The sequence below is a fragment of the Zingiber officinale genome, chromosome 6B (genome assembly GCF_018446385.1).
Source record: "Zingiber officinale cultivar Zhangliang chromosome 6B, Zo_v1.1, whole genome shotgun sequence".
In the NCBI taxonomy this organism is placed as follows: domain Eukaryota; kingdom Viridiplantae; phylum Streptophyta; class Magnoliopsida; order Zingiberales; family Zingiberaceae; genus Zingiber; species Zingiber officinale.
In genome coordinates, this window is record NC_055996.1 from 77,847,490 (window position 1) to 77,870,682 (window position 23,193).

General features: G+C 43.1%; 2 protein-coding genes across 3 annotated transcripts; both read left to right on the top strand.

The window, feature by feature from the left end:
* Nucleotides 1-9,221: 9,221 nt before the first annotated feature.
* Nucleotides 9,222-11,156, top strand: LOC121992780 (GATA transcription factor 5-like). The gene is made up of 3 exons (XM_042547341.1): nt 9,222-9,452; nt 9,536-9,904; nt 10,011-11,156. Exons 2-3 carry the CDS (start codon nt 9,554-9,556, stop codon nt 10,773-10,775), a joined length of 1,116 nt encoding a protein of 371 aa, XP_042403275.1. The 5' UTR covers nt 9,222-9,452; nt 9,536-9,553; the 3' UTR covers nt 10,776-11,156.
* A 1,388-nt stretch (nt 11,157-12,544) lies between these two features.
* LOC121990327 lies at nt 12,545-14,072 on the top strand. 2 transcript variants are annotated; one of them, XM_042544480.1, is made up of 3 exons: nt 12,545-13,166; nt 13,255-13,594; nt 13,885-14,072. In XM_042544480.1, exons 1-3 carry the CDS (start codon nt 12,591-12,593, stop codon nt 13,956-13,958), a joined length of 990 nt encoding a protein of 329 aa, XP_042400414.1. In that variant the 5' UTR covers nt 12,545-12,590; the 3' UTR covers nt 13,959-14,072. The 2 variants fall into 2 exon arrangements, with proteins under 2 accessions (XP_042400414.1, XP_042400415.1); XM_042544481.1 differs by having other exon boundaries at nt 13,897-14,072.
* The last annotated feature ends 9,121 nt before the right edge of the window (nt 14,073-23,193 follow it).

Sequence of the window (23,193 nt, forward strand, 5' to 3'; positions counted from 1 at the left end):
AGGAAAGGGGTACGACAACAAGTCTAACATGAGTGTTGAGTTTTGTTTTAAATTCAAAGCAATTTTTGTAGTGTTTTTTAGTCCCACATTGCTAAGTGGAGAAGCTTGGAAGGGCTTATATATGAAGCCCTTCCATCCTTGCTTAGCAATAATAAGAAGACCTACACGCATGCGCGGGCCAAGCCCAAATCGAGTGGATTTGGGGGGTTCGAGCTGGAAATCCATAAACGGGCGTCACGTGCGCGATTAACGCGCGCAGGGGGGGTTAAAATCCCCAGCCCGTGGGCCTTGCGCTCACGGGCGGTCCGGTCTGTTTTTGCTGGTTTGGTTCAGTCTGAACCAAACCAGTTTGGTTTCTGGTTTGGTCTCGTTTCTGGTCCGCGTGAGGAAGTGAAGCAGCGCTCCGCGTCGATACAACGCATCCGCGCGCGCTCCGCGTCGTATGAGGATGCGATACAACTCATCTGCGCGTGAGAAGAGGAAGTGCGTCCCTTCCTCTGCACTGTTTCGAAGTGTATAAATACACTTCCTCCGTTCCTTCTAAAAACACACCGAAGCAAAGCATTTCTTCTGCCTTCTGCTTCTTCTTCTCTCCCCTTGTTCCGAGTTCTGAGGCTTGGTTTGCGATTTGAGGTTGAGTCCGAGTGCGGTGCTCGTTTTGGAGTGCACCTACGAGAGACGCGAGCGGTTGTCGGATCTTGGGAGGATTTTGCTGGAGAGCCTTTGCACCGTGGGCGGCAATCAATTCTCTAAAGACAGTCGGCACGTCCGACGCTTCGACCGGAGATACACAATTTCTTAACCCTTTGCTGTTATTAAAGTTTATTGCATGCTCGTCGTTTATTAGTGCAATTAAATATTACTGTTTTAGCATAATTAGTTCTATTACAGTTATTACAATTTTAGAGAATTGATTATAGCATCAATAAACATGATGAACGATAGGGTAACGGGGTCTGATGAGGCTAGTGCCCAACCCGAAAAATTTTACGGGCAAAACTTCAGACGTTGGCAACAATGAATGAAATTTTGGCTTACTACGCTAGGGCTATTCTCCGTTATAGAAACAGACCCTCCTTCACCTAATGAAGAGGAACCTGCCCGTAGTGCTACCTTAGAGAGGTTTAAGCAAAGGGATTATCTTTGCCATGGGAGAATCCTGTCTACCCTCTCAGACGCACTATTTGATGTATACTGCTCAACCTCTTCAGGTAAAGAGCTGTGGAAATCTTTGGATAAAAAATACAACTCCGAAGATTCTGGTTTAGAAAAGTATACTGTGGCAAAATTCCTGAACTTCAAAATGGTTGAAGGTAAATCTGTGGTTGAGCAGACACATGAATTCCAAGTTCAAATTCATGGTCTTGCTGAAGGAGATATGCCATTACCTGAAAAATTTCAGGTCTTGTCTATCATCGAAAAATTGCCTCCGAGTTGGGAAGATTTTGGCATGACTCTTAAACATCGGAGAGGTAAAATCTCTCTCGAAGATTTGATGATTGCCTTAAATATCGAAGAAGAACATCGGAAGCAACATAAAAATGATGATACAAGAATGCCTATGGATTTTATTCCAAAGGCAAATGTAGTAGTCTCATCTGACAAAAAGAAATTCAAAAATCAGAAAATGAAGAACAAGATGAAACCCAACCCAAAGGTTCAAAAGAAAACTGGAACTAAACCTAAGCCTTGCTGGGCATGTGGACAGGTTGGACATTATGCCAAATTCTGCCCTAAGCGAAAGGACAAGAACCAAAGCAATACGTCCAACACCAAGGCACAAGTAAATGTCGTGACTGCTAATGACGACACCAGCGATAGGTTTGTTACCTTCAAACCTGAACTAAACTTGATCTATCAACCCAATGAATGGTTAGTTGATACAGGTGCTAATGTACACTGTTGTGCTGATCGCTCTGCCTTCCTTACTTATCAGGTAATTGAAGGCACTTCCGTGACCATGGGGAAAGTCCTGTCACTGCATGAGGTGCATCATGTTCCAGCGGTCCATCGGAATTTGATTAGCTGATCAAAGTTAGTCCGTGCTGGTTATGAGTTGAACTTCAAATGTAATAAAGTTGTAATATTACATTTAGGAACCTTTATTGGAAAAGGTTACCTTAATGAAGGTTTATTTAAACTCAATGTAGAAAATGCTACTTTAAATAAAACTTCTAATATTGGTTGTTCATATAACATTGAGTCTTATGATATGTGGCATGACAGATTAGGACATGTCAATTTTAATACCGTAAAAAGGATGATGAATCTTGACATGATCCCTAAGCATGCTATAAATGATAAGAAAAAATGTGAAATTTGTGTGCAATATAAACAAACCCGTAAACCCTTCAAATCAGTTGATAGAAATTCTGATATTTTAGAATTGATTCATACTGACTGTTGTGAGTTTAACGGTGTAATAACGAGAGACCATAAAAGGTATTTCATTACCTTCATTGATGATCACTCTCGTTATTGTTATGTTTATTTGCTAAAAACCAAGGATGAAGCTTTAGATAAATTTATGATTTTTAAATCTAAAGCTGAGAATCAAACCGATAAAACTATTAAGAGGTTAAGGTCTGATAGGGGTGGAGAATTTACCTCGAACCTGTTTCAAAAATTTTGTCAAGATACAGGTATAATCCATGAGGTAACTGCTCCATATAGTCCTCAATCCAACGGTATAGCAGAACGAAAAAATCGAACCCTTGAAGATATGATTAATTCCATGTTAGGTAGTTCTGGGTTACCCAACTTTATGTGGGGGGAGGCTCTATACACTGCATGTCATGTGCTAAATAGAGTACCAATGAAGTCAAGGGATAAAACCCCATATGAGCTTTGGAAAGGTCGAAAGACAAGTTTGAAATACCTTAAAATGTGGGGGTGCCTGGCAAAGGTACTAGTACCTGAACACAGAAGGAAAAAACTTGGTCCAAAGACTGTAGATGGTATCTTCTTGGGTTATGCTCAAAATAGTATTGCATATAGGTACCTGATTATTAAATCAGAAATTCCTGGAATAGATGCAAATACTATTGTAGAACTTCGCGATGCTACATTTTTTGAGGATATATTTCCTATGAAGACGAGAACACCTCAATCTAGTATTCCTACTAGAAATGAGCCTTCTTCTGTAGAGGTCCCATTATCCGTAGTGGGTACACCTTCCTCAAGTCACTCTAGACTAGATGAATCTAGTGAGTGTACAGAACCGAGAAGGAGCAAGAGGCAACGTGTGTCTACGGATTTAGGCCAGGACTTTATCACCTATAATATAGAAGGTGACCCTGTGACATATAGAGATGCTATGGCTTCTCCTGAAGCTAAGCACTAGAAAGAGGCCATTAAAAGTGAAATGGACTCTATTATCTCTAATGCCACTTGGGAGTTGGTAGATTTACCTCCTGGGTGTACCACTATAGGATGTAAATGGGTGTTTAAGAGAAAACTAAACCCTGATGAGTCAGTAGATAAATTCAAAGCCCGCCTAGTTGCTAAGAGATTCAAACAAAAAGAAGGGATTGACTATTTTGATACTTATTCTCCTGTTACCAGAATTACTACAATCCGAGTGTTAATTGCATTAGCATCCATATATCATCTTGAGGTCCATCAAATGGATGTCAAAACGGCATTCCTAAATGGAGATCTAGAAGAAGAGATATATATGGATCAGCCTGAGGGATATGTAGTCTCAGGAAATGAGAATAAAGTCTGTAGGTTAGTCAAATCTCTTTATGGTTTGAAGCAAGCCCCAAAGCAGTGGTACGAAAAATTTGATAGAGCTATGCTATCGTTTGGCTTTGAAGTAAATGACTCTGATAAATGTGTGTATGCTAAAATGAAAGGTGATAATTGTATTATCCTATGTTTATATGTAGATGATATTCTACTATTTGGAACTAATCTTTCAATTATTAATGAGATTAAGGTCCTCTTAAGTGGTAAGTTTAATATGAAGAATATGGATTGTGCTGATATGATTTTAGGGCTGAAGTTGACTCGATCAACTGATGGAATAGCAATTTCTCAATCACTCTATGTTGAGAGAGTATTAGAGAAATATGGCTATAGCCAAGTTAAATCTGTTGTCACACCATATGACCCTTCAAAAACTCTCCACAAGAATAATAGTGGTGTGGCAGTGTCTCAATTAAGATACTCACAAATAATAGGTAGTTTAATTTATTTAGCTAATTGTTCTAGACCTGATATTTCTTTTGCTATATCGAAATTGAGCAGGTTTACCAGCTGTCCGGACAGAACGCATTGGGATGCATTAGATAGAGTACTCAGATATCTGAAAGGCACTATATCCTTGGGCTTGTGGTATGGGAGATTCCCTGCAGTCCTGGAGGGATATAGTGATGCCAGTTGGATAGCTGACACTGCTGAGTGTAAAGGCGTTACTGGTTATGTCTTTACACTTGGAGGCGGTGCAGTTGCTTGGAGGTCTGTTAAACAGACGATTATAACCCGGTCTACATCTGAGGCAGAATTGTGTGCTTTGGATACCACAGTAACTGAAGCTGATTGGCTTAAGGGTCTTCTTTCTGAAATTCCCTTGATGATGAAGCCAATACCTTCTATTTCAGTACACTGTGACAATCAAACAACAATAGCTCAGATTAGAAGCTCCAAGTATAACCAGAAACAGAAGAGACATGTACGAATAAGATTAAAGTCTATTCGTGAGCTAGTGTCTCTTGGAGTGGTGTCATTGGACTTTGTAAGTTCAAAAGACAATATTGCTGACTCACTCACTAAAGAACTTGATTCTGAGAAAATCAAGAGATCCAGTAAGGGAATGAGACTGAAGCCTGTCCTGGTTTCATCTATAGCGGCAACCCAACCTATCTGATTGGAGATCCCAAAAAGTAGGTTCAATGTGGTACAAACAAGCTATAAGGGTGAAACGTAAGCATCAAATTAATTGAGATATAATCTCATAGTCTCTTCCCTGGATAGATGCTTGACTGCTAGTAAGGATGAGCTTAAGAGCTCTTAATGAGTTCAAGGTCTTAATGACAGGATGCTTGCAGTACATCCTTGGAGAACTCACCTATGTAAGTGTAATTGTGAGGCCGCAGTGTGGGGGGTCTAGGCAACTCTCCTTAGCACTTATGAAACAAGATTCGGTGGCATGGCCGTAATGCACCAACCCAGAAGGATTCAACCGTCGCCAGTGATGAGTTGTTACCAATTGATCTTCACATATAAAAGGTTTAAGATCAAGACTCTGTTCTCTTCAAACCTATGTGAATAAGATTGGTGTACTTAGGTGAAAATTCAAACCGGAAGGTATTTTCACTGAAAGCTCATTGCAACCAAGCCTCAGAACATATCTTTGTTTTTGACTAAAAAAATTGCTTTGAATTTGTGGGGGATTGTTGAGTTTTGTTTTAAATTCAAAGCAATTTTTGTAGTGTTTTTTAGTCCCACATTGTTAAGTGGAGAAGCTTGGAAGGGCTTATATATGAAGCTCTTCCATCCTTGCTTAGCAATAATAAGAAGACCTACACGCATGCGCGGGCCAAGCCCAAATCGAGTGGATTTGGGGGGTTCGAGCTGGAAATCCATAAACGGGCGTCACGTGCGCGATTAACGCGCGCAGGGGGGGTGCAAATCCCCAGCCCGTGGGCCTTGCGCTCACGGGCGGTCCGGTCTGTTTTTGCTGGTTTGGTTCAGTCTGAACCAAACCAGTTTGGTTTCTGGTTTGGTCTCGTTTCTGGTCCGCGTGAGGAAGTGAAGCAGCGCTCCGCGTCGATACAATGCATCCGCGCGCGCTCCGCGTCGTATGAGGATGCGATACAACTCATCTGCGCGTGAGAAGAGGAAGTGTGTCCCTTCCTCTGCACTATTTCGAAGTGTATAAATACACTTCCTCCGTTCCTTCTAAAAACACACCGAAGCAAAGCATTTCTTCTGCCTTCTGCTTCTTCTTCTCTCCCCTTGTTCCGAGTTCTGAGGCTTGGTTTGCGATTTGAGGTTGAGTCCGAGTGCGGTGCTCGTTTTGGAGTGCACCTACGAGCGACGCGAGCGGTTGTCGGATCTTGGGAGGATTTTGCCGGAGAGCCTTTGCACCGTGGGCGGCAATCAATTCTCTAAAGACAGTCGGCACGTCCGACGCTTCGACCGGAGATACACAATTTCTTAACCCTTTGCTGTTATTAAAGTTTATTGCATGCTCGTCGTTTATTAGTGTAATTAAATATTACTGTTTTAGCATAATTAGTTCTATTACAGTTATTACAATGAGTGGAAGACACAATGGTGTATAAAAAAGATTACTTGAAATAAATCCTAGAACTTTTTACACACCATGTGATTATCATATTCTTAGTTGATATGGTGTAATGTTATCCTAAAGCCAAGTCCTTCTTTGGAGTGGTGCAATGCATCTACACATTATTTTCTTCCTCTATAAAGAGATGGAAATTTTTTAAAGGTAAGGTGTCTGATTTGACCATTAAACCATTATCACATATCCGTTGGGAAAGTTATGTTGAAAGTGTGAAAGTCATAAAAGAGCAAATTGTACATATAAGAGATGCTTTACTTGACTTGGCGGAAGTTGCTGAAGATTCTAAAATAAAGTGTGATGCTGAGACCTTAGTACTATATGATCTTAAGAGTTTTGAGTTTTTGCTTGGAATGATGATCTGGTATAACTTGTCACAAGCTATATTCAATCTAAAGATATGTATATTGATATTGTGATCAACCTTTTACAAGGACTTCATCAATTCCTTGATGAGTTTAGAGAAAAAGGATTTGGTATGTCCACAAATGAAGTTATACAAATGACAAGTGAAATGGAAATTGAACCTAAACTTTAGAAAAAAAAAACTCATCATTAGAAGAAAGAAATAATTTGATGAAAGTGACAATAATGACCTAATATAATTAGGTGAAAAAAAATTCGGAGTTGAATATTTTCTATTTATAATTGATCATCTTTTCTTCAAGCTCGGTTTGAACTATTTAAACAATATTAAGAGATTTTATGGTTTTTATTGAATTTGGAGAAGTTAAAAAATGAGCCTTTAACTGACTTGATGAAGTCTTGTATGGAGTTTCAACAATTTTTGAATCACGATGGATGTTCAAACATTAATAGTGATAAGATGTGTTTAGAGTCGATGGTCGTGAGGTGAGATGTTATTTAACAAATGAAAAAAAAGGTAATTGATATGCTACAATATCTAACAAAATTGAATGGTTTTTTCCCAACTACTTACATTATCTATAAAATTTTATTAACCATATCTATAAAATAATTGAAGAAGTTTCTCGAATTTGAAGTTAATCAAAAATTATTTTCAACAATGTTACAAGATAGACTAAATGATTAACAATGTTATCAATTGAGAAAAAAAATAATCCGACAATTGGATTATTTATATTTGATAAATATTTTTACTTCTAAAATAATCAGACTAGTGTGTTTATATAATTATTTTAAATATTTATTATTTATTTATTTATTTATATATTTAATGTATTTATTATTTTAAATTAAATTTACAGTTATTTATCATAATAAAAGATTATTTTTTTATTATTCACTGTAGGCCCCGTTGATACGGTTCTGGTTACGTTACTAAAGATAAGTGTAAAATAATAAAAATAAAATTATAAAAGTATTTATAAAAAAAAGTACGAGCGGCGAATTAAATTTTATGTCAATTTGTTGGATGAAATCCAAATAAATTGACGTTTCATGTAATTTTACAATTTTCCTTTATATTTTGGCGGTGGTACTTTATGTAGAGTAGTTTTTATAAGGATTAGGAATTGAGGATAACAGATAAGAATCCAAGGCGAGGAGTTGGACCCCACGCCGCTCCCATCTTTCAAATTTCGAACCCTTTGACCTCGGACTTTTTCTTCGGGCCCGATGTCCACCAGCCAATCAGAGGCCGACTCGCCCCAAGTCAGGCCTTTTCTTGAATTTTTTTCTTCTGAAATAATCCTCAGGCTTTCGAAATCAGTAAACTAGTCCTCATTCTTTCAAATTTTTGTCTTTTAACAAAAAAGAATGAAGATGGTGCAAGTGAAATATCTGTCATTTCATTATTATATTTTAGGATTTTTTTTTTCCAAAATTATAGATTAAATTAAAACAAATTAATTTAGACGAATCTCTTACGTTGCCCACCCCAAGTGCGCACCGCTTGTGCGTGCCTGACTGCCGCTGCCTTCCTCAAAATTAATCATTGATTATTTTCAATTAATTTATATTTATTTTTAATTTACAGTTTGAAACGACATGACCAAATCAAAATTAGAGTCATATTTTTTTAATTACCTTGTTTCCATTTTTATTTGAACTTATCTTGCCGATGTGAGAGTTTTACCGAGAAAAATTAAAATTTAGGGGGAAAATCAAAAAATTTCTTTCGTTTTGGTTTGACTCCTAACCACTTGTGCTGTCTGCCATATTTACCCTTACGAAAGTTTCAAATGACGTTTCTGTCCTCCCCAAAAGCGCCACGGTCCGGCGACCGCACCGAGGTGCGCTGGACCACTCCTCGCTTGTCATCTACGGAACGAATCCTCGTCCGCAAGCGCCAACTCACTTAGGGGCATTACCGTCAATTCACCCGGGTCACGTGGAATCCAAACTCGTCGCTGCGAAAGCGCGTGAAAGAAAAATAAAATACAATAAATTTCGAAAATCAAAATTTCCAACCCAAATTCCTATTCCACCCCTAGCGAGTTGAGTTAATTACCGGAGTCCAAAAGAGAGAGACCAACGTGGCAGACGATATGATAATACAAAAGCTGGCCTCGTTCCTTTTCATTTTTAATTATTTACCACTTCTTCTCCAGCTTCAGTAATTACGACGCGTGAGGAAGGAGAGAATTGTAATTTCGAGTTAGGAATCTGCAGCGTGCAAATATGAAAAAGAGAAGGGGTTTTCTTCCTAAAAATACGTAAAATTTGGTTAAACATGAAAATAAAACAAATTCATTTCCCTGAGTGGGAAAAAGGCAATGCGTCGGTGTGTCACTCAAAAGATATGGACCATGGGGAGTGCATCGCACCGGATATGGTGTTGCACCTGATTTATCGTCACTCGAAATTTAGAAGGTAAAAAATAAAAATTAAATAATAAAATAGTAAATCTATTTAATCCTTCCTTTATTTTACCATATTTTTTTAGAAAATGAGAAATTGTTTTTGAGAAATGGGGAGAAGGAACTAATTTAAAGGTGGGGAAAAAACAGAGGAAAGGGTGGAAGAATGAATGGGGTTCTTGGGGGGAAGAGACAGAGGATTTGTTAAGAAAGCCATTCAATGATCCGAACGCTCTTCTCCTTTTTCTTCCCCTTCTGCACCTGCCTCTCTCCTCTGCAACCCTTCTTCTACGCCTCCTCTGGTTCTCCCTTTTCGGTTCGAGCATCTTCCAATCTTGGTTGTGTTTTAGTGTTCTCAGGTACGCGGCTGGACGGGGTTTAGAATCGCACGTTTGGGTGGAAACTTTCTTCGTTTTCTCGGCTTATTCTGTGTTGCTTGCAGGTTGAGGAAGGAAACTCCATGGAAGCGCTGAAGGGGAGTTTGAGGCTGGAGAGTTCGCAGACAGGACAGCAGCAGCAGCAGCAGCAGTTGTTGGCCGAGGAGACGAGTTGGGTTGTGGAAAGGTGGAACCTTTCCGGCGAGGGGTTCTCCGTTGACGATCTGCTGAACCTTGGTGAGTTCGCGGAGAACGAGGCGGAAGAGGCGGAGGTGGAGGAAGCAGGAAGGGAATTGAAAACCGAAGCTGAAACGATGGGGAGGGAAACGAAGAAATCTGGCTCGGATTCCTCGCCTTCTTCCTCGTCTTCTGGCCTCACCGTCGAGCTCCAGGCGCCGTTGCCGGCGCCGTCGCTTTCAGACATGTGTCTCCCTGTGAGTTACTTGTGGAGAAAAGAAGGCAAAGTTGCAATTTTTATGCTTGAACCAGTGGTTTTTGATGGATTTTGGGGTGTAATTTTGGTTTGTTTTCTGTGTTTAGGGTCGTGATGCTGTTGAAGAACTGGAATGGATGTCCATGATCATGGACGACTCCATCTCGGAGATTCCGCTGCCGAGCTCCGGCGTTCCACCGCTTTGTCTGCCTCAGGGAGACGTCCTGAAGGAGAACCGCCAAGCCGGCGCCTTTGTGTCGCAGCGGGAAAGCTTCCGTCCCTCTTTAGGACCCACCGTCTGTGCCTTCTCCACCGAGGCCATGGTTCCCGTGAAGGCCAAGCGGAGCAATCGCTCCCGTGGCGTCATCGCCGCCTGGTCCATGTCCGGCCCGCTCCCCTTCGCCGACTCATCCTCGTCCGCCTCCTCGTGCTCATCGACGTCCTCCTCTCCCCCGTGCCTCATATATGGCCCCTCCGCCGGCGCCACCGAGGAAAGTTTCCTCCTTTACGACCACCCCTTGCCGCCGCCGTCCCTGCCGCTGCCAACGAAGAAGCACAAACCGAAGAAGCGCGGTCGGAAGCCCAAATCCCTGCCATCCTCCTCCGGCCCCTCCGGCGAGCGGCGCTGCAGCCACTGTGGCGTCCAGAAAACGCCCCAGTGGCGCGCCGGCCCGCTCGGCGCCAAGACCCTCTGCAACGCCTGCGGCGTCCGGTTCAAGTCCGGCCGCCTCCTCCCAGAGTACCGCCCCGCCTGCAGCCCCACCTTCGTGAACCAGATGCACTCCAACAGCCACCGCAAGGTCCTCGAGATGCGCCGTAAGAAGGAAGCCGAGCTCCTCACCGTCGCCGCGCCCCCAGTTGCCTCTTTCTAAAGCCCGTCGGTCCCTCTCCATTCCACTCGCCGTCGTGCACGTCTGACCTCCATTTCGACAGCGGTCTCTCTGTAGTGGATTCGATTGCGCGCCTCTTTTTAGGTAGCTGACTCTTTTTAGGTGCTCTGTCTCCTGTCGCTCGCCTCTACTTCTTCTTTTCATTTTTAGGCCATAATTAAGGGAAACTTTCCATTATTTTCGTGTGAGCTCTCACTGAAACAAACAGCAGCGAGAAAGATCCTCAGGAAGAACAAACTGCAGTGAGTTAGATTTTAGCAGAAAGAGTTTTTGTGCCTTCATCGCTTGTAATATTTTCCAACCTCATACCAAGTTAGGAACAGGCAATCAGGCATCTTGTGATGGACTGCATTTTGCTTTCAATTGAATTGTTTTTTTTAAAAAAAATTTCGTCCTTTTATATATATTTCTTGCCCTGAAACATCTACTGCTGCATCTGCTAATGCTGCTGCTGCTTTGTTTCTTTGTGCAAACTCTTGTTCTTGTTTTGGACGTAGACGAACTGGAACAGCCAATCTTCGTTGTGTTTTCATTTTATTTTTCTGATTTGGAAATTTAGAAAATTTCTTGATGATAACACGTCATTCGCTCTCAACTCCTGACCAATCCTGACCTAACTCTAAGCACGGTCGCAGAGATATCTACCAGTTCTGTCTCTGTCTCTGAACTTATTCTACTGAATTGAGTGGATGCTGGCATGGTTTCATACTTCTTCCTTCGTTTACTAGAGTGGCCAGTCAGGAAGACAAGGAGGCAAAGTTGCCAATCACTTTCTGTTCTTCACTCTCATTATCATCCTAGAGAGACATTTTGAAGGATTCATCCATCCTTATCGCGCTAAGATTGTGTGTGCCTGTGTGATTTTCGAAGGATTTGTCGGAGTACTAGATGTTGAAGTGTCAATTGAGAGGAGAGTAAAACTTGAAAGTTGAGAGGGATCGGGGCATAGCGTTCCTAATGTAAACAGTGCCATCAATAAAAAAGTAAACGGCATGAGGTCGACCGTTTGTACTAAGTGGTGACAAGCTAGAGGGAGACAGTGACATAGGGTTTAGGATAGTTGTTAAATCCTAGCGAGATCATTCATCCTACAATGTTTAGTATAACTCGTTGTTCAACATGAATTTGTCACCAATCGCTATCCGTTAGCCGATGCCTTCCATAAGTCATCATTTTGAGCTTGATTTGGAGTGGCAAGGTTGATAAATATCTATTGACCTTTAGGCGCATGGCAATGGGCAAGCCATGTTCCATGGTGTGGAAGGCAAGCAAGAGTGGGGTCTCTCACTCATGCACCATCTTCTCTACATATGAAACCCTACTTCATTGAACCACATTTTTTTTTATACAAGGATAGAATTAGAGATAAGACACAGGGGATGCTGCTTTCACTCGCACAGCACGTGAAATTTCATCTCAAACTCACTGTTCTGTTTGGCACGTTATTGGATTTTATTTTTTTATTTTTATTTTAATCTTTCACCTCATTGTCGATATAGTTCTTTAATTGTTGGGGGGAATTTTGGCCTCTCTTTCGTCTGGTTGGTTGCGATAATTAATTGCTATAAATTTATCCAATGAGAATTTAATAAAGTAAATTTTAATACCATTTAAAGCGTTAAGTTATAATTATATTTCCCCTTATTCATTTCCCTTATAAATGAATTCCTGAAGCCCATTATATAAATGGGCCGATTGATTAATTGGGCCGAATCCAGAAGTGGTCCTGAAGAATTCCACTCAAGTCTCCTTCTCCTTCCTCTCGAATCCAATTCCCACTGCCACTGCCACGGCAACATGAACCGCCGCCCTCCTCTCCTCCTCCTCCTCCTCCTCCTGCACCTCATCTTCCTCCCTCGCTCCGATTCCTCATCCGCATGCTCCACAAAGTGCGGCTCGCTCGACGTCCGCTACCCCTTCGGCACCGGCTTCGGCTGCGGCGCTCCCAACTTCTTCCCGGCCGTTACCTGCGACGGTGATTCCGATAGCAACCGACAGCTCACCCTCAACACCCACGTAGGCAAGTATCCCATCACCTCCATTTCTTACTCCGCCTCCACCGTCACCGTCGTGCCGCCCCTGATGTCCACCTGCGCCACCATGCACCCGGCCGGCAGCCCCGCCTTCGGACTCGACTGGTCCGCCCCCTTCCAGATCGCGCCCGCTGCCTCCGTCTTCGTCCTCCTCGCCTGCGCTTCCCCGCTGGCGGTCGGTCCGCCCTTGTGCGACCCCGCCGCAGGGCCGCGACTCTGCAGCTCCCTGCTGGCCTGCCCAGCCGTAGCCGCTATCGGCCTCCCGCTCTACGCGCCCACTAACACTTGCTGCGTCTACTCGCCGGCCGGCCTCGGCCCCAAGGGCGATCTCGACATCCAGGTGGATATGTTAAAATTGGCAAAGCAGTTACCCCTGCTTTTACGTATCGATTCTGATCAGAAACAAACTCTAATCAAATAAAAAGCAGAGGCTGGGGTGCAGCAGCTACGCGTCGGTAAAGTCGACGGGGTCGTGGTCGCAGACGGACGCTAGCACGTGGGAGTACGGCGTAGTGCTGCAGTACGGAGAGGCAGGGACGTCCGTGGCGGAGGACGTCGTGACGGCGGAGGCGTGCTCGGCCTGCGAGGGGAGCGGCGGCGCCTGTGGCTACGCGCCGCCCAAGGACTACTTCGTCTGCGTCTGCGACAGCGGCCTCAACACCAGCACAGACTGCTACGGCCTCAGCGCCGACGAGCTCAAGAATTTCTGGTCCACTTCGACGGCGACGGCGACGAACCATCCCACGTGGACCATCGCATCTTCTCGTGGTAATTAATCATATTTCTAAAATTACATATTTAAAAAGTTTTTTTAATTGCAACTTTGATAAGTAATTGATTTTTCTTATTTTAATTCCGTTCAATTCTCGTAAAAATATAATTATAAATGTAAGTTCGAAGTATTATTGTTTGATTGATAATTAATCATTTATTTCATGAGAGAAAATGTGTATAAAACACTTTCTAATATTATTTTCCTCTTTTTTGTACAATTATTACGTAGACTTCTTTCCACATTATATTCTCGTAAATTAATATTATTTTTCCTTTTAACAAAGCCTTTTTGTTAGGGATTCTTCTTTGGATGTTGATGCTGTTGGGCGTAGATGCTGTGTTAAAGAGAGGTAGCTAAAAGCCTTTAAGGAAGTGTTGGAAACTTTTATTTGCTTTGGGGCTTCACTTTTGCTTTGTAGGAGTTCTCTGTAATCTTAATTGATGGCCCTTCAATTGAGACTTGAATTTAGTTGTCGAATTTAATTTCCAATCCTAATTACAAAAAAAAAAATCAATCGAACAATCAAATTTAATTTTAAAAAAAAAGTTATTTCAGAGTTTAGCATCTTATTTTGCATACTATTTTTCAATTAATTGAATTTTTTAAGGGTAAAATAAATAAATAATATTTTCTCTATCCTTAAATTTCCATCCCAAGAAAATGTTGAATAATATTGGTGAATTAGATAGAATTCTGGATTTTGGAATTAAATTATATGTTATCTTCTTAACTATCATTAATCAGAATTGAATCTCGTCCACCTTCTAGTCACTTAATAGTTAATTATAAATTAACCCCATAATTTATCTTCTTTCATATAACTTGGAGATGGATTATGAAAGATATCTAGCATAATCATCTGATCTTGTCTGAAAGCGGAAGATATGTTGTGCTAGCTAGAGGGTCGTCGAGGTAGCTTATATGTTGACTGGGAGAAGATTCTGAACTAGAAGAAATGACGCTAAGTGATCCTAGAGCTAAGAGCTGCAGACCTGCGCATACCACAGATAGAGGCAACAAAAGTGTTTGAGTGAGAATCAAGGAAAGGGTCCTTAGCGTAGGCTCGTCGACGCTCAAGTTAGAATAAGAGCCGAGCAAAAATGAAGAAGACGATGAACAGTAGAACAACAATGTAAACGTGTGAGTGTGTGGATGTGTACCTATTCAGGTGCATACCTCGCCAATGGATAGGCCCCCTCTTTTATACTGCCTCTCATAACCTCCATATTAATGAGGCGACAGAGAATATCTGGTGTAAGAGTATGTCAGATGGTGGAGTATGTACGACAACCTTTCTATTGGCGGAGGAACTCTATTGCATGCATATGTTAGAGTAATGGTATATTCTCTGATAGGTTGATATGATTCTCTGATAATGTTGTCTCCTAGAATGAGTCTGACCTCCTCTAGGTTTACTAGCTATAGACTAGGAGTCATGCTCATGTGGGGGGAACTAGGCCCTGGTTATCCGACCAACTTTGGGGCCAAGCGGATGTGAGCCGAGGGTCATGCCCATGAGTGGGAGCTGAGCCTCGTAAGTTTGACGGACGCTGGGGCTAGTCAGATGTAAATTGAGAGCCTTATGTTTGGAGAAGTTGGGAATTGAGCCCCTAAGTTATGACCGGTCTTTGGGCCGACTAGATTTATGTTAGGGATTTAGAATCCGCTCAGACAATATATTCAGTTGGACTTTATGTCAGGGGTTCATTTTACGCTCGACTGCTATACTTACATGTAAAGTTTGGTCCATCTAAGCAATGTGCCTAGCATGTCCGATCACCCTTTTGATCCGATAGGCCAGAGCACTCGATGGGAACACTAAACTCCCCGTCTTGACTTTGACTGCCACATCAACAGACTTTCTTGATATTGAACCCAACTTCGGGGTCCCACCTTACTCGTCGTTGTATCACTAGCTTCCCCTTCAAATTTAGTTGAAGGAGGCTATAAGCTCAACTGACTGGACACTTGTATTTTTTTAGTATCATTAGCTTGGATGCTCGGTCCTATTTTTGTTGTTCGATTTTTATGCTAGGAGCCTTGCCAATTCGAATAGTTCATAGTTGTGGTAAGAGTTGAGAACAAGCGTGAGAGCATGCTCGGTTATAACTCAGTCGAACAACATGAGAGTCTGGTGTTGGTCCCGATGCAACCGATAAGAGGAGGTGAATTGCCTAAAAAAAATTCAACCCTTTCTTGATCTTTGACTTGATTAGATTATATAATTAAAATTAAGCAAAAATAATTAACATAAAAGAAATAAAAACTTAAAGAGTAGATAAAAGGCCAGAGTTTTACTTTGTTACAACCTAGGTGATTATTAATCCAAGGTGTTGAAAAGCTCATTAAAGAACTCCTTTGTTTAAGGCGAAGAAGTCTTTAATTTACACACGTTGACAACTCAGAAATGACTAGAAAAGTTAATACTCAAGTTGTTGTATATTTTCTAGCTCTAGGGGTCATTTTATAACCCTTGGAAAACTCTATCCGAAGTTGGAAGGCGCCTTCAATTGGGTTCAAGGCACATTCAATCAAACAAGTTTTATCACCGAAGATAAAACTTTATCTTAGCCAACGATCATCCGAAAGCACCTTCAATAGGCTAGAAGGTGTCTTTGATACTATTCATGGAAGGCGCCTTCCAAGCCATTGAAGGTATCTTCCTTGCAGCAGATCAGCTCCTTAGTTGATCTTCATTGGGTGATGTGAGTTGAGCTCACCTGAACCCAACTCTGGTATTCTCCTCGAGCAATCTTTTGCTCTGGCTTCTCATCCCTAGGAAATGCCTTGCGCTTTCTTTGACAGCGTACTCTTCCGTAGCACCTCGTCCCTCAAACACATTGAGGTCGTCGACTCTTTCTCAAGTCATCCTTCTCGCTAGATGCGTCTTTCACTTAACTTCTTGTGCTCCTAAGTTCCTGCACACATAAATACAAGGATCAAACACAACAATACCTAACTTGACTTGGTTGATTACACCAAAACTACCATGGCTACTTACATCTGGAGCATAGGCACTAGAGCATACTCGCTTATAATTTGGTCGAATGACATAAGAGTTTAGGATAGGCGCGAGAGCAGACTCACTTATAACTTGACCGGTTGACATGAGATCCTGGGACAGGTGCGAGAGCAAACTCACTTATAACTTGGCCGGTCGGCATGAGAGCCTAGGATAGGCACAAGAGCAGGTCCGTTTATAACTTAACTAGTCGGCACGAGAGTCTGGAACAGGCGTGAGGGCAGACTCACTTATAACTCCGCTGTATAACATGAGAGTCTAGGACAGGCTAGAGGACAGACTCACTTATGACTCAGTAGAGTGGCATGTGAGTCTAGAACTTGGGTGCAAGGGCAAGCTCACTTATAACTCGACCGAGAAGCATAAGAGTATGGGACAGACATGAGAGCAGACTTGCTTATGACTCGGCCAAGCGACACAAGAGTCTGGAAGAAGCGCGAGGACAAGCTAGCTTATAACTCAGTCGAGTAACACGAGAGTCTAGGACAGGCACGAAGGCAAGCTCACTTATAACTAGGTCGAGCGACATGATAGTCTGGGATAGATGCGAGAGTAGGCTCGCTTATAACTCAGCCTAATGGCACAAGTATTTGAGACAGATTCGAGAGCATGCCCGCTTATAACTCAGTCGAGTGCTATGAGAGTCTAGAATAGGCATGAGGTCAAGCTCACTTATAACTTGGTCGAGCAGCATGAGAGTCTGGGACAAGCGCGAGGGCAAGCTCCCTTATAAATTGGTCGAGTGGCATGAGAGTCTGGAATAGGCATGAGAGCGGGTTCACTTATAACTTGGATGAATAGCATGAGAGTTGGACTAGCACAAGAGTAGACTCGCTTATAACTCAGTCAAGCAGCACGAGAGTCTGGAACTTGGGCGTGAGGGCAAACTCACTTATAACTGTTGGTACAAGGAGCACCAGACGATCGAATCTAAGTTTTGATTATGACAAAGGGTCCAAAGTTAAGTTGTCTTGTTATCTAACAAGTGTGATTGAGCTTGCAGGAAAGTCCTAAGTGTTTTTAGGTAAAAGTCTTAGTAGATACTAGGCAGGTCGAAAACCCTAGGGGGAGATAACCCTAGGTTCTAGGGGGTGGTAACCCTAAGTTATGGAAAACCCTAGGGGAAGGTAACCCTAGGTCCTAGGGGTGGTAACCCTAGGCAAGCGAAGTCCTGGTCTAGGGGATTGGGTGAAGTCTTGGCTAGTCGAGCACTTTGGGCAAAATTCAAGAATCGGGAACTCTAAGTGAAAATCCTGGTGGTTGCGGATCAGGTGAAAGTTTGGACGGGTCATGGAACGAATGTCCAACATTAAGACCTGAAGTATTGAGCACTGAACAAAAGTCTAGTCGGTCTAGAGGATCAGTCTGGCAAAAGGTAACTCTCTTGAGAGGAGTAGGTAAAGACGCGTTCCCCGAAGAGAGAATAGTAGGCTTCGGTTCAACCTAAGATTTTTGAAGGAAATCCGAAAGTCAGAACCGGACAGTCCAAAGGCTGTTAAAAGTTATATATATTTTTACTATTATTTGTTATTTGTTTAACTCTGTTTTGCAGGGAAATTAACATTTTACATGTTGAGGTTTTGGCCATGATCGATCAACCAAATCGGGGATCGGTCAATCGAACCTCCAAGCAAGCAGAGTATATTTCCAACTAGCTAATAAAGTTTGATCGAAGGATCGGTCGACTGAACCTGGGGTTCAGTCGACCAAACAATGAATATGCAGTGACCAAGATCAAGCCAGATTGATCTGATCAGATCAGATAAGCCAGCAAGGATAGCGGGATCGGTCGACCGAACAACAAGATCGATTGACCGAACTAAGACTCATCCAAAGCTAAATCTGGATGGGAAGATGGACCGATTCAGGCAGGATCGGTCGACCGAATGGTGGGATCGATCGACCGATCAGCGACGAGTCAAACCTGATCCCGAGATCAGTGGATCTGGATCAAGTCTGAGTTAGTTATAAAAGGAGGGTCAACCAATAGCTTCAATACAAGACATTCTAAGATCAAGAAAGAACAACTGCTGCTTTCTTCTACACTGCTCCAACAATTGATGATCTACTGCTATTCTTTATTATCGGTAAACCTTGTCGTTAATACTTAATCTTCTGTACTCTTCTTTGTAAAGAATTTACGAACTGATAGTGGATTGCCAAACGTAAGTGATCAACGATCATGGATCTTGGAGTAGGAGTCATCATAAGCTCTGAACCAAGTAAAACCAAAGGTGTTAGCTTTGTTTCACTTGTTCTTTATTCAGCTGCGTTATTCTGTGTTTTCCAAAACGAGTGAAAAAGTCACTAGTGCTATTCACCCCCCTCTAGCACGTATCGATCCTACAATAACTCGGCCAAGCAGCACGAGAGTTTGTACCAGATACGAGAGCAAATTTGCTTATAACTTGGCCGGTGACATGAGAGTTTAGAACAAGCGTGAGGACAAGCCCACTTATAACTCGGTCGAATGGCATGAGAGTCTAGGACAGATGCGAGAGTTCGCTCGATTATAACTTGGCCGAGCGGCACAAGAGTCTGGAACAGACGCGAGGGCAAGCTCGCTTATAACTCGGTCGAATGGCACGAGTCTGAGATATACATGAAAGAAGCCTCAGTTATAACTCAGTCGAGCGGCACAAGAGTCTGGAACAAGCGCAAGGGCAAGCTCTCTTATAACTCGATCGAGCTGCACAAGAGTCTGGGAAAGACGCGAGAGCAAGCTCGCTTATAACTCAGTCAAGCGGCATGAGAGTCTGGAATAGGCGTGAGAGCAGACTTGCTTATAACTCAGCCGAGCAACATGAGAGTTTGGGATAGGTGTAAAAGCAGACTCTCTTATAACTTCATTGAGTGACACGAGAGTCTAAAATAGGCACAAGGGTAAATTCTCTTATAACTCGATCGAGCGACTGGAAAGTCTTGGATAGATGCGAGAGCATACTTTCTTATAACTCTGCCAAGCGGCACGAGAGTCTAGGATAGACGCGAGAGCATACTTGCTTATAACTTTGCCGAGGGCACGAGAGTCTAGGATAGACGCAAGAGCAAGCTCACTTATAACTCGGTTAAGTGGCATGTCTAGAATAGATGCAAGGGAAAGCTAGCTGATAACTCGGTCGAGCGACACGAGAGTCTAGGACAAGCGTGAGAGCAAACTCACTTATAACTCTATTGAGCAGCACGAGAGTTTGGGACATGCACGAGAGCAGACTCACTTTTAACTTAGTTGAGTGACACGAGAATTTGGAACTTGGACGCGAAGACAAGCTTGCTTATAACTCGCTCAAGCAATAAGAGAGTCTTGGACAAATGCGAGAGCAAACTCACCTATAACTAGGCCAAGTAGCATGAGAGTCAGGGGCAGGCGTGAGAGTAGGCTCGCTTACAACTCGGCTGAGTGACATGAGACTCTGGAACAGGCGCGAGGGTAAGCTCTCTTATAACTCGATCGAATGACACGAATGTCTGGGATAAATGTGAGAGTAGGCTCGCTTATAACTAGGCCGAGTGACACAAGAGTCTAGAACAGGCGCGAGGGCAAGCCCACTTGTAACTCAGTCGAGCAACACGAGAGTATGGGACATACACAAGAGCAAGCTCGCTTATAACTCGACTGAGCCGCACGAGAGTCTAGAACCAGTGCAAGGGCAAGCTCGCTTAAAACTCAGCCAAGCAGGACGAGAGTTTTGGATAGGTACAAGAGCAGACTTCCTTATAACTCAGCTAAGCGGCACGAGAGTCTAGGATAGGCACGAGAATAGGCTAGCTTATAACTCGACCGAGTGGCATGAGAGTCTAGTATAGGCATGAGAGCAGACTCATTTATAACTTAGCCGAACGACACTAGAGTTTGGGATAGACACGAGAGTAGGCTCGCTTATAAGTCGGCTGAGCAGCACTAGAGTCTGGGATAAACACGAGAGTAAGCTCGCTTATAATTTGACTGAGCGACATTAGAGTCCGGGATAGATGTGAGAGCAGACTCACTTATAACTTGGTCGAGCGACATGAGACTCTGGAATAGGCATGAGGGAAAGATCACTTATAACTCGACCGAGCAACACGAGAGTCTAGGATAGGTACGAGAGAATGCTCACTTATAACTTGGTCGAACAACACGAGAGTTGGATAGGTGCGAGAGCAAACTCGCTTATAATTTGGTTGAGCGGCACAAGAGTCTGGAACTTGGGCGATAGGGCATGCTCACTTATAACTCGGTCGAGCGGCATGAGAGTCTAGAACTTGGGCACAAGAGCAGGCTCGCTTATAACTCCACCGAGCGACACAAGAGTCTTGAACAGACGCGAGAGCAAGCTTACTGTTAACTTGGTCGAGCGACACAAGAGTCTAGAATAGGGGCGGGGGCAAGCTCGCTTATAACTCTGTCGAGTGGCACAAGAGTTTGGGATAGACAGGAAAGCAGGCTCTCTTATAACTCAGTCGTGCAGCACGAGAGTCTGGACCAAGTGCGAGGGCAAGCTCTCTTATAACTCAGCCCAATGGCACGAGAATCTGGGATAGACATGAGCGCAAGCTCTCTTATAACTCGGCCATGTGGCACAAGAGTCTGGAACATGCGGAAGGACAAGCTTGCTTATAACTTGGTCGAGCGGCACGAGAGTCAGGGACAGATGATAGAGTAGACTCACTTATAACTCGGTCGAACGGTATATTTGCTTATAACTGGGATAGGTGCGAGAGCAAGCTCACTTATAACTCAGTTGAATAGCACAAGAGTTTGAGACAAGCGCGAGAGTATATTTGCTTATAACTTCCAAGCGTCACGAGAGTCTGGAATAAGCATGAGGGCAAATTCACTTATAACTCGGTCTAGTGGTATGAGAGTCTATAATAGATTCGAGAGCAAGCTTACTTATAACTCAACCGAGCAGCACGAGAGTCTGGGACAAACATAAGAATAGACTCTCTTATAACTCGGCCAAGCGGCAAGAGAGTCTGGAATAGTCTCTAGGACAAGCTCATTTATAACTTGGTCAAGCAATACGAGAGTCTAGGATATGCACGAGAGCAGGCTCGCTTATAACTCGACTGAGCACAACAAGAGTCTGGGACAAATGAGAGATCAAGCTAATAGACATGAGAGCGGACTCGCTTATAACTCGATCGACCGACATGAGAGTACAGAACAGGCGTGGGGGCAAGTTCGCTTATAATTTGATCGAACGACACGAGTGTCTGGAATAGATGCGAGAGTAGGCTCGTTTGTAACTCGATCGAGCAGTATGAGAGTCTGGAATAGACGTGAGGGCAAGCTTGCTTATAACTCGACCGAGTGGCATGAAAGTCTAGGACATACATGAGAGAAGGCTCGTTTACAACTTGCCCGAGCGGCACAAGAGTCTGGAACAAGCGCAAGGGCAAGCTCACTTATAATTCGACTAAGAGGCATGAGAGTCTGGGTGAGGTGCGAGAGAAGGCTTCCTTATAACTAGTCTGAGCGATACAAGAGTATCGGACAGGCCCGAGAGCAGACTCTCTTATAACTTGGCCAAGTGGCAAGAGAGTCTAGGACAGGCACGAGAGCATGTTCGCTTATAACTCAATCAAGTAGTACAAGAGTCTGGGATATATAGGATCGATGACGTGCTAGAGGGTCAGGGGTGAATAGCACTCATGGCTAATTCGTTAATTTATCGGAAAACACAAAGTAAGAACGCAGCGGAATAAAGAAAGACACAAAAGCAATCGCTAACACGATTTCTTTTACTTGGTTCGGAGCCTGTGATGACTCCTACTCTAAGACTCACGATCATTGATCGCTTTCGGTGGGCAATAACTAATAGCTCAGAAATTCCTTACAGGTAAGTAATTACAAGTATAAAACTAAACAAATTATACCGACAATACAAGGATGAGTAAAGGAGTCGTCAATTGTCGGAGCAATAGTTGAGCATTGTTAAAGCGTTTTGGAGCAGCACACAGGAGCGCAAGTAGTCTGATTTTCGGTGTCCTTGAAGTGTTGGCCAAGATCCCTTTTTATAGCCTCTTCAAACCTGATCCATATCCTCTGATCTCTAGATCAAGTTTTGACTCGGCCCGGATCGGTCGACCGAACGTACTGAATCCTCCCGATCTTCTGTCCAGATGCAGCCTCTCTGGATAGCGCCTTTGTTGAGTCGATTCGATCCCACCGTTAGGTCGACCGATCAACTGATGATCTTCGCCTCATCCGATCTGATCAACTTGACTTGATTGAGTCTCTGTCTATCCTCGGTTCGGTCGATTGATCCAGAGGTTTAGTCGACCGATTCAGAGGTTTGGTCGACCGAACCTTTAGTCAACACTTCATCGAGAGCTAGAATTCTGATCCTTTTGTACTGAGGTTCGGTCGACCGATCCAGACGTTTGATCGACCGATCAAGGCTAAGTCCAACACTGCAAAACTATTAGTTTCCTATAAAATAGAGCTAGATAAAATAACAAATAATATATAAATCAATAACTTGACAGCCTACATATTGTCCGGTTCTCACTTCAAATTTTCTTTGGAAACCCTAGGTCGAACCGACGCCTACTATCCCCTCATCGGGGAGCGCGTCGTCACCT

Coding starts and splice junctions, on each gene's coding strand:
- LOC121992780 (XM_042547341.1), top strand. CDS start 9,554: ATGGAAGCGCTGAAGGGGAGTTTGAGGCTGGAGAGTTCGCAGACAGGA. Junction 9,905..10,010: donor TTTCAGACATGTGTCTCCCT/GTGAGTTACTTG, acceptor TTCTGTGTTTAG/GGTCGTGATGCTGTTGAAGA.
- LOC121990327 (XM_042544480.1), top strand. CDS start 12,591: ATGAACCGCCGCCCTCCTCTCCTCCTCCTCCTCCTCCTCCTGCACCTC. Junction 13,167..13,254: donor AGGGCGATCTCGACATCCAG/GTGGATATGTTA, acceptor AATAAAAAGCAG/AGGCTGGGGTGCAGCAGCTA. Junction 13,595..13,884: donor GACCATCGCATCTTCTCGTG/GTAATTAATCAT, acceptor CTTTTAACAAAG/CCTTTTTGTTAGGGATTCTT.